Below are 11222 nucleotides of genomic sequence, written 5' to 3'. Positions count from 1 at the left end.
AATGTCCAGGATGTTATGTAGCTGAGGGTGGAGGGGGGAGAGGAGGGAGAGAGTTCAGCATCCTAACAGCTTGGTGTATGAAGCTGTTGGTGAGTCTGGTAGTGCGGGAGCGCAGGCTTCTGTACCTCTTCCCAGAGGGCAGTAGATCAAACAGATTGTGAGCGGGGTGACTTGCATCACTCACAATTTTGGTCGCCTTGCGGGTGAGGTGGGTGGTGTAAATGTCCTTCAGGGAGGGGAGTGAAGCACCAATAATCCTTCCAGCTGTGTTCACTATGCGCTGCAGGGCTTTCCTGTTGTATTCAGTGCAGCTTCCGCCCCACACAGCGATACAGCTGGAGAGGATGCTCTCAATGGTGCCTCGGTAGAATGTGGTCATGATGGCTGGTGGAGCACTTGCTCGCCTGAGTTTCCGCAGGAAGTACAGGCGGCGATGAGCTCTCTTCGCCAGTGATGCTGTGTTGGTGGTCCAGGAGAGGTCTTCACTGATGTGCACCCCCAGGAATTTGGTGCTGCTCGCTCTCTCCACCACAGCACCGTCGATGGTCAGTGGCAGGTGTTGGGTGTGACCTCTCCGGAAGTCAACAACAATCTCTTTGGTCTTGCTGACGTTCAGCAGGAGGTTGTTGTCCCTGCACCACGTGGTCAGATGGTCGACCTCCAACCTGTATTGAGTCTCGTCGCCCTTGGTGATGAGACCCACCAGAGTTGTGTCGTCAGCAAATTTCACTATGTGATTGTTGCTGTAGGTTGCAGTGCAGTCATGCGTCAGCAGGGTGAAGAGCAGCGGACTGAGCACGCAGCCTTGGGGGGCCCCTGTGCTCAGTGTGATGCTGCTTGAGGTATTGTTGCCAACACGTACTACTTGAGGCCTCTGACAGAGGAAGTCCAGTAGCCAGTTGCAGAGGTAGGTACTGAGTCCCAGTTTGTCAAGTTTGCAGATGAGTTGTTGTGGTATCACCTAGTGTCATACAGTCTCTCCCCTGAGCTATCTGCAACAGCCTGAAGTGTGTAAGATGTAAACAGTACAATAAGTACCCAGACTCCATCTGTAACTTGTAAACAAAATAAAACAATCAGCTTACTGAAAATAGGCCTACAGTATCTCTTATTTCTTAAAGTGCAAATTAGAATAATGATTTTTAAAAATCCACTTAAGCAAGACCTTCAACATCCGTGTTTAGTTGTATATGGAAGGGTCTACATTTTGCCTCAATATTTTTCAGTGTGTGTACAGTAATAATCTACTAACTGTGAAAATATCACACTATTTTGCTTTCTTTTAAAAAAACGAAATTGCTCCTTTCATTTCATAAACAGACTACAACTAGAAGTCACGTGACTTTACTCTTCAACGTTAACTCACCATAGCATGATTTGTTTATTAGCCTGGTTAGCATTGACACTTTCTTTTTTACTGTATGTGCACTTAACACTGCCAGCTCTTCATAGGCCATAGGTTTTGGCCCTATTTGTCACTGCCAGCTCCTCATAGGCCGTAGGTTTTGGCCCTATTTGTCACTGCCAGCTCCTCATAGGCCATAGGTTTCGGCCCTATTTGTCACTGCCAGCTCCTCATAGGCCGTAGGTTTTGGCCCTATTTGTATGTGTATCCAAAGGCTGGTGAGGCGCAGGGAGCGCAGTTTTTTTTTTTTTTTTTTTTTTCTCGTTTCAGTGATTGGTAGCCTACATCATCTGGGTGATGGCGTCGAATAGTGTCGTGGCAGATATTCAGACTCGGGCCAGAAATTAAGTCCAAACATCTTGCCCACAACGTAACAAAAATACACCATTATAAGTGCCGAAGTCAAAAACTTGTCCCAAAAAGAAGGCTCAAAAGTCCGGCAGAGTTCCGTGCAAAAATTCCTTTAATGACTACATAGCGCAAAGCCTGAGTGGATCGCACGATCGCACTCCCGAACAAAGGTAGAACTCTCTTACTTATACCCCTCCAAAATGCTGACACAACACTACCCCGAACGAACTTTTCACCTTAAGTTTACGGAAAGTTCAGGGGTGTACAGTATAGAGTGATCACAGGTCATACATTGTCCATGGGTTAAATATCGTTCGCCCCCCTGCACTCTCCTACTGGTTGTTATGAGTAGAGCTCGCCCTGTGTAAGCGTTATCTTGCAGCTTCAAGGCCGACTTTGGTTTCTTCAAAAGGCCTAGGCTAAGGCAGCATGAGACACAGTGCAACAAAATGAGACACAGGGCAGCAAACAGAGACATAGGGATACAAAGCGCACGTAGGGGGAATTCTGGTAGAATAGCTTCAGTATGTTAATAGTATTAGTTAAACTTGTTATTTAAAATGTTATAAGAGTATTATGGTTAGGAATAACTTCAGTGTATTACTTGATTATGATTAAGGTTATATGAATACATGCTTTACAGTTTCAAACTCGTTCTCTCATCATGATGTCTACAACTAGGATAATTTTATACAACAATAGGTGTAGCATGTTCGATATATTTCCACTCGCATAACGTAACCCAACAACTGCTGAACAACGCCGACACACAGTTTCGTCTTATCCACCATTCTCAAGCCTGTACCACTGTAACTGAAGTTTTCAAACTTGATCTTATAGAGACCAGCGGGTCTCTAACTCTTGTGGGTCGCCACCACTCGCTTAGTGCTGCTTTCTCTGACTGACTGACTCTACTGATGACCTGACAAAGCGTTAGGTGTCGCTAAAGAACTCTCGTAACTGTCGTATTTAACAGTAATTCCGCATTACATTAATTAATCCGCACAGGAGTTTGATGTATTCTTATACGGTGTATTCTCCGTGTAAATTCATGCACCGAACCGTGACGCCTGTACCGTTTTGGTTCAATACGAATACATGTACCGTGACACCCCGTGTGTGTGTGTGTGTGTGTGTCCCTGATCCAAAGATTTGGCTCCTGGACTTGGCATCTTACTTTTGTCCTTCTCATTGTGTGGTCACCGTCTAAACCTAGTAGTTCTGGTCAATCTAGCATGTGTGTGTGTGTGTGTGTGTTTATTTATGTCTTATAGAGCTGCTAGCATTTACAAATCTACAGCCTGGTGTGACAAATGTAAGTGGAAGTGGTCAAGTGTGGTCCAAAGGACAGTTGGTTAAACCCCCCCCCCCCTCATCTGGTAATGAGATTACCCCAGTTGCCCCCCGGTTCTCCTCAAAGATCTGTTTACATGGTTACGAAAGAGCGGGGTTCAGATGAGTCTGTCCACTCATGGCTGCTGTGCCATGCTAACCTCTCTGTCACACCAGATCTTCAAGATTGGCGATCTCTCTGTCAATCTCATTGTTGTTCCTCTTCATCTTGCAACTCTCCTCCTCCTCCTCCTGGAGACCCTGCCGTGCTGACCATGCCGCGCTGACCCGTGCTGTTGTGATGATACTAATGACAGTAGACCAGTCGCTGGTATTCAGAATGATTTTAATTGCTCATTTGTGACTCATGGAAAATGGAAAACACATGCTTAATAGATTCATTAGCATATGATCCATACACTGCAGGCTGTTAGTGTTACATTGGCATACACTGTGTGTGTGTGTGTAATCTGTGATGTGGCATAAAAAACTAACCAATCATTAAACACCATTTTTAGTGTATGAGGACAATGTTTCCTCTCTGAAGTGGTTTGTCATTGAAATGTCCAAGTTTTGGCTGAGAACCCAAAGGAGCTCTAACTGTAAAGGGAGTGTGTTGTTAGGAGGGGTGTGTGTGTGTGTGTGTGTGTGTGTGTGTGTGTGTGTGTGTGTGTGTGTGTGCGTGTGCATGTGTGTGTGTGTGTGTGTGTGTGTGAGCATGTGTGTGTGTGTGTGTGTGTGTGAGCATGTGTGTGTGTGTGTGTGTGTATGTGAGTGCGTATGTGTGCATGTGAACATGTGTGTGAGTGTATGTGTGTGTGAGTTTTATTTAATATTATACCCATAAGCGGTGACAGCTGCTGTGCTACTGGGGGTCGATCAGTGATAATGAAGAAGGAAGGAGAGGATGAAAAGTTCAGATGTCTGGCCAGCGTCTGCTGCCTAAGCACTTTAGCTCAAGACAAGAGATGGCTGTGGAGTGAGAGAACACCACACAAAGCTCAAAGAGCTCATCTGAACATACACACGTTTGGAGAGAACTTGTATGAACACACACCCCGTTATAGAGAGAGCTGGTCTGCACACACACCCCGTTATAGAGAGAGCTGGTCTGTACACACATCCCGTTATAGAGAGAGCTGGTCTGTACACACACCCCGTTATAGAGAGAGCTGGTCTGTACACACTGGTCTGTACACACACCCCGTTATAGAGAGAGCTGGTCTGTACACACATCCCGTTATAGAGAGAGCTGGTCTGTACACACACCCCATTATAGAGAGAGCTGGTCTGTACACACTGGTCTGTACACACACCCCGTTATAGAGAGAGCTGGTCTGTACACACACCCCGTTATAGAGAGAGCTGGTCTGTACACACACCCCGTTATAGAGAGAGCTGGTCTGTACACACTGGTCTGTACACACACCCCGTTATAGAGAGAGCTGGTCTGTACACACACCCCGTTATAGAGACAGCTGGTCTGTACACACACCCCGTTATAGAGAGAGCTGGTCTGTACACACTGGTCTGTACACACACCCCGTTATAGAGAGAGCTGGTCTGTACACACATCCCGTTATAGACAGAGCTGGTCTGTACACACACCCCGTTATAGAGAGAGCTGGTCTGTACACACTGGTCTGTACACACACCCCGTTATAGAGAGAGCTGGTCTGTACACACACCCCGTTATAGAGAGAGCTGGTCTGTACACACTGGTCTGTACACACACCCCGTTATAGAGAGAGCTGGTCTGTACACACACCCCGTTATAGACAGAGCTGGTCTGTACACACACCCCGTTATAGAGAGAGCTGGTCTGTACACACTGGTCTGTACACACACCCCGTTATAGAGAGAGCTGGTCTGTACACACACCCCGTTATAGAGAGAGCTGGTCTGTACACACTGGTCTGTCCACACACCCCGTTATAGAGAGAGCTGGTCTGTACACACTGGTCTGTCCACACACCCCGTTATAGAGAGAGCTGGTCTGTACACACACCCCGTTATAGAGAGAGCTGGTCTGTACACACTGGTCTGTCCACACACCCCGTTATAGAGAGCTGGTCTGTACACACACCCCGTTATAGAGAGAGCTGGTCTGTACACACTGGTCTGTCCACACACCCCGTTATAGAGAGAGCTGGTCTGTACACACTGGTCTGTCCACACACCCCGTTATAGAGAGAGCTGGTCTGTACACACACCCCGTTATAGAGAGAGCTGGTCTGTACACACTGGTCTGTCCACACACCCCGTTATAGAGAGAGCTGGTCTGTACACACTGGTCTGTCCACACACCCCGTTATAGAGAGAGCTGGTCTGTACACACACCCCGTTATAGACAGAGCTGGTCTGTACACACACCCCGTTATAGAGAGAGCTGGGCTGTACACACACAGTTGGAGAGAACTTGTATGAACACATGCTTCTAGAGAACCTGAGGATATCATGTCTTTCTCCATGAGTTGTGTGTGTGTGTGTGTGTGTGTGTGTGTGTGTGTGTGTGTGTGTGGTTTTTTGTGTGTGTGTGTGTGCCTGTGATGTCTAAGCTGCCCCTGGAGATGCTTGAGTGTGTCATGTGAGGATGTGACAGACTGTGGTTACTGCCTGTACAGCTCAGAGGGAGCTGCAGTGCTGACCGTCTCCTACAGGGCGGCGCTGTGGCAGTATCCTCAGACTGGAGCCCTTGTTGAAGAAGTAGGGGAGCAGCGTCTCTGTGAACCTGTGTGTGAAGGCGTGCAGCAGGAGGTGTCTGTCGGAGTCGTGGAACTCCAGCCGCCCGCGTGCCCAGTCCAGCTGCACCCTCACTGTGCCTGGAGGCTGGCACAGCATCAGCGTGGTCACGGGCCCTCTGGAGAAGCGCGCCTTGTACTGCCCGCTGTAGTGCCACACTCGCCACACGTGCCCGTCCACGGCGTCGGCGTCCCGCTGGTTGGACTCGGTGGTCACGCCCAGGTGCCAGAAGGTGTTGCCTGTGACGTCCACCTCCCAGGTGTGGTCGCCCCCAGTGATGCCCTGGGCACCCAGCACGCAGGGGAAGGACTCGAAGCGCTCGGGGTTGGCGGGGAACGCGTGCGGAGCCGGAGCGCAAAAGCGCACGCTCAGCAGGTCCTCAGACACCTGGAGGCTCGGATGGGCTGTGTTTGGGTCCAGAGTCACCGGCGCTGAGCAGAGAGGGAGGGGAGGGAAGGAAAGACAAAAAGGAATTAAATCATAAAAAAAGAAAGGAAGGAGCAAAGAGTGAAAGAAGTATCAAATAAAAGAAAAAAGAGAGAAAGAGAAGAGAAGCCAAAGCAGTCAGGGGAAAACCGTAGTGTGTCTGTGTGTGCGTGTGTCGTGTGTGTGTGTGTGTGTGTGTGTGTGTGTGTGTGTGTGTGTGTGTGTGTGCTGAAGCCCTAGTTAACCTGAAGTTGCTGAACTCACTGTACTGCAGAGTCTGTTGGATCTTCTCCCAGACTGTGGGCTGCAGGTTGCACAGGTGTCTGGACACGTTGATCAGTGCTCCTGAAACTCTCTCTGGGTCCTGCAGGGGGCACTGCGTCCTGGCAAGGCATTCAGGGGTCAGTACAGAGCAGTGGACATGATACCAGAACCAGGGATCAGTAGAACACAACCAGGGATCAGTAGAACAAAACCAGGGATCAGTAGAACACAACCAGGGATCTTTAGAACACAACCAGGGATCAGTAGAACACAACCAGGGATCAATAGAACAGAACCAGGGGTTAGCAGTACAGCAGTGGAACTGAGATCATTAGCAAACGTCACTAGCATGCTAGAAAATAGATCAGAACCAGGGAGAAGTAGAACAGCAGAATTGAGATTGGAACCCAAGGTCAGTAGAACATTTTAACTGAGATTAGAACCAAAAATCAGTAGAACAGTTAAAGTGAGATTAGAACCAGGGATAAGCAGAATTGAGATTAGAACCCAGGGTCAGCAGGATAGTGGACTGTAGTGGTTAATAAGAGTGTGTTAATAACCAATTACCTCTTCACAGTGTTCTTGTACTTCTGAAACAGCATTAATAAAGGTAGATACGTCAGGGCCCTTGTTGGACAGACTCATTCAGTTAACTAAAGGTTGTGTTTTGATGCTGGTCAGCCAACAAAAGGGGGAAGACGTACCTGCAGAAATAAAACATCCTCTGTCGTGAGCTCTCTCTCTATGGCCGACACCAGATCTTCGAGATGGGCGATCTCTACGTCAATCTCATCGATCTTCCTCTTCATCTTGCGAGTCTTCTCCTCCTTCTCCTCTCGGAGGCTGTCCACCCTGGCGGCCTCCTCGTCCCGTAGGAGCCGGTGAAGTCTGTCGAACTCGGCCCTGATTGACCTCTCCGTGCGCTGGGCCTGGCTCTGGCAGCGACACACACACACCGCAGCGGATCGTTAATAAAGACACGGGCTGGACACCTCACCTGCGGCAGGCCCTTAGGGAGTCATGGAGAGCCAGGTGTGAAGCTCACCTGGATATGTTGAGTGATTTGGTCACAGGTAAGCCTGGCCCTCTGGAAGGACTCCAGTTTGTCCCTCACAGGCTGCAACTTCCTCTTCAGGTCCTCCTGTGACACACACACACACACACACACACTCTCTTTGAGGTCACCAGTCAGAGAAAGCATGGAGGAAATTGATGTCACACAGACTTCTGGTAGTCTCATTCACTTCAATTTCCTTCCATTAAGTTAGTACATTTTGTGACTTTCACTCTATCAGGATTGGTGTGACGTTTCCAATAGGGTAAATAACCCTTGTTAACCGTTGAGAGTTTTGTTTTCCATTTCCAGTTTTCGTTTGTGCTGTTTGTGGGTTAAAGCAGAGACTTTTTAATGAGGAGACACAGCACTCAAAAAATCCTTCATAAAAATGCATGGGGTTAGTTTGTAACGCCAATATGGCCGTTGTCTACACATATCCCACCCCTTCCTCGACAAAACGTCGACATGTGTATACATTGAGCCAATCATGTGGTGTGATGTGACTACATTGAGCCAATTATGTGCTGTGTTGTGCAGACATCGTGCCAATCATGTGTTGTGAACTCGCAGCTGGAGCACGGTTGGTGTCGTGAAGTCTTGCGCACGCGCATTTCTGCCGAATAGGATGCCCGATGAGTACCCAAAAAGCGTTGCATTATAGCCGCTGAGTGGAGGGACTTGCCTAAAAGGACTTTGGTTAAAGTCTGTGTTGTGTTTGTGTGTTAACCTCTGTGTTGTGTTTGTGGGTTAACCCCTGTGTTGTGTCTGTGGGTTAACCCCTGTGTTGTGTCTGTGGGTAAACCTCTGTGCTGTGTCTGTGGGTTAAGGTCTGTGCTGTGTCTGTGGGTTAACGTCTGTGTTGTGTTTGTGGGTTAACCCCTGTGTTGTGTTTGTGGGTTAACCTCTGTGCTGTTTATGGGTTAACCCCTGTGTTGTGTTTGTGGGTTAACCTCTGTGCTGTGTCTGTGGGTTAAGGTCTGTGCTGTGTCTGTGGGTTAACGTCTGTGCTGTAGCTGTGGGTTGACCCCTGAGAGAGTGCCGTTGAGGCGTGTGAGATGAACCTGCTGAACCTGTTTCTCAAGGGGGTTTTAGCACTCTTCTTCCTCCTGCTGCTCATGCAGTGATCAGAGCTTTGACTTAATGACATCCATGTTCCCACGACAATCACTGACAGCTGACAGCGCCCTGCACTCCCTGTTTTTTTTTTCAAATAAAGCTTTCGCACAGAAGATTAAAAATGGTCATCAAACTGATGACATTTCAGAGCATTTTCAGAGCGTTTCCGTATTATTGCATTTTCCCCCTTTTAAATTACATTTAGATTTGTTATGTTTGTCCCAATGCTATTTTACTATGAAAACATTGTGCTGTGTGTGTGTGTGTGTGTGTGTGTGTGTGTGTGTGTGTGTGTATTCGTTCGTGTTCCCTCACTCTTTCATATGCGTACAGATATTAAATTCTGTCAGTAAAATCATCTGGATGAATATTATTTTAAGTGTGTGTGTGTCTGTGTGTGTGTGTGTGTGTGAGTGAGTGAGTATATATATTATCTATACTATACTATACATACACTTATTCTCACTTCTTCTTCTTCTTCTTACTGTTTCTGCACTACAATGGTACTGTTACCACACTGCACATAGCTCTACATATCTGTCTATACGGTTCATACTGAATATCCACATTTATTCTGGTTTTCTTATAATATATTCTGTTAATACACTGCTTAAATCTATATTATTCTTAATACTCTTATAATGTTACTGCTACTGCACTGTACATATCTCTACATGTTGTTCATACTACGTAACCATATTTGTTCTACTCTTATAAGGTTACTGCTAATACACTGCATATATTTATGTTTAATTTATATTACTGTAAACCAACTGTATTCTACTGTCTACACTGCACTACACTATATATCTTGTCCTGTCTATGCACCACCTGTCTATACTTTGTATATCATATTGAACTTTTCTGCTTTTTTGCACATCTGGTTAGACGCAAACAGCATTTAGCTGTCTTTGTACTTGTGCTCTGCACAATGACAAAGTTGAAACTAATCTAATCTAATGCTATACTACATACGATTTAAATAGTATGTACTAGTGTTTACTATATAAATAGTATGTATAGATATTAAATGTCTCCTACTGTACCCTGAGGTCTTGTGCTGCCTCACACACCGGCTGCAAGGTGTGTGTGCTGTGTGTGTTTGCGTCCACACACTCCACACACACTGTCAGACGCTCCTCCACGCAGTAGAGGCTGACGTCCCTCCCGTGGAGGCTGCACTGCAGGGGGCTGGCCTGTGTGGCCACCCTAGACACAGGCTTCCTGGCTGGGCCGCTGGTGCAGGCGAGCCCCTGGCCTGAGGGCCTGCGTGGGCCTCCCTGCAGCAGCGCGGCCTGCTGGCACAGGTTCCGCAGCACCAGGTTGGCGGGCGGCTCGTGAGCGGGGCACAGGGTGCGGCACACGGGGCACTCACGGAGGGCGGCCTTTGTCCAGAAGAGGCGCAGGCAGTCGCGGCACACGCTGTGGGAGCAGCCGAGACACAAGGGGTCGTGGAACAGCTCGTGGCACACCGGGCAGCACAGGTCCTCCTCACTCACCGACGCACGCCGCTCCAACCCGCCATCCCGCGCGTCCACACAGCAACCCTCCATCTGAGCAGCAGCGTCCTCCTTCAGACTGATCATCCGACCGGTTAGCGCACTTGGTTAGCACACCGGGGTTAGCGCAGAACAGCCTGCACAGATCAAACAGAGCTGACCACTGAGTGCCCAGGAGACTGAGCCCTCAGAAGAAGCTGGAGGTCTCACTGAGTGTGTTAGTATGTGTGTGTGAGTGTGTTAGATCCGGTAGATAAAGGTAAATGGTGTCGTTCTGTCTGGTAAAGCCAGAAGCTGTTTCCTGTCGAAGAAAAGTCAGGCGAAGTCTGCGCCGTGTGTTCATGGCGGCTTATCAGCTGTGTGCAGAACAGGAGATGGATTTTTGATACTTTACCTGCTCTTGATGCGCACGTAGAACAGGTGGAACAGGCAGGACATCCTCATAACATTCCAGCAGAATTCTTGGCAACACACACACTCACTCTTAAATACACACATACAAATACAGAGTAAAAATGAAATCGCAAGAACACTCAGCACACACAAGCCAACTCATAAATGTGTAAACACACACACAGACACACACACTTCCACGTTTTCTTTCTTTCAGAGACAGGCACACACTCTTCCCTTCCAGCTCTTATTCACAAAGGACTGGTGTGTGTTGATGTGTGTCGACAGGCCTTAATGGGCTTATCTAACACCTCAGTCTTCTGCACACAAACACACACTTCCCTATCAGTGGGGCAGCACAACCTAGCTTAGTTACACATGCCAGTGTGTTGTGTTGATGCCCTTTCTTCTGAGATGCCACTGTGGTTATGCCGTGTGTGTGTGTGTGTATGCCACTTTGGTTATGTCATGTGTGCTTACCCGCCCTAAATGAGATAGGGTATTTTGTGTGTGTGTGTGTGTGTGTCTGTCTGTGTTTTTGGTGTGGTGGTGAATGTTTCTGTCAGTCTTTAATCATGCACCCTTACAGTTAAACACACACACACACATAACACACTACCACACAAACACACACACA

At 47.9% G+C, this 11222-nt stretch overlaps 1 protein-coding gene across 1 annotated transcript; it reads right to left on the bottom strand.

Moving 5' to 3' along the window:
- Positions 1-3413: 3413 nt before the first annotated feature.
- LOC143104762 (E3 ubiquitin-protein ligase TRIM35-like) lies at positions 3414-10791 on the bottom strand. The gene is made up of 6 exons (XM_076269049.1): positions 9740-10791; positions 7566-7661; positions 7225-7455; positions 7088-7110; positions 6521-6639; positions 3414-6261 (listed from the first exon to the last, which is right to left on the bottom strand). Exons 1-6 carry the CDS (start codon positions 10277-10279, stop codon positions 5714-5716), a joined length of 1557 nt encoding a protein of 518 aa, XP_076125164.1. The 5' UTR covers positions 10280-10791; the 3' UTR covers positions 3414-5713.
- Positions 10792-11222: the final 431 nt, after the last annotated feature.

This window comes from Alosa pseudoharengus, unplaced genomic scaffold (assembly GCF_046254945.1).
Source record: "Alosa pseudoharengus isolate Yale_2024_CS ecotype anadromous, Long Island Sound unplaced genomic scaffold, YU_APseudo_1.1 YU_APseudo_1.1_scf_10, whole genome shotgun sequence".
Lineage (NCBI taxonomy): Eukaryota > Metazoa > Chordata > Actinopteri > Clupeiformes > Clupeidae > Alosa > Alosa pseudoharengus.
Note: the sequence above shows the minus strand (reverse complement) of the source record. Positions and strands in the feature narration are given on the sequence as shown.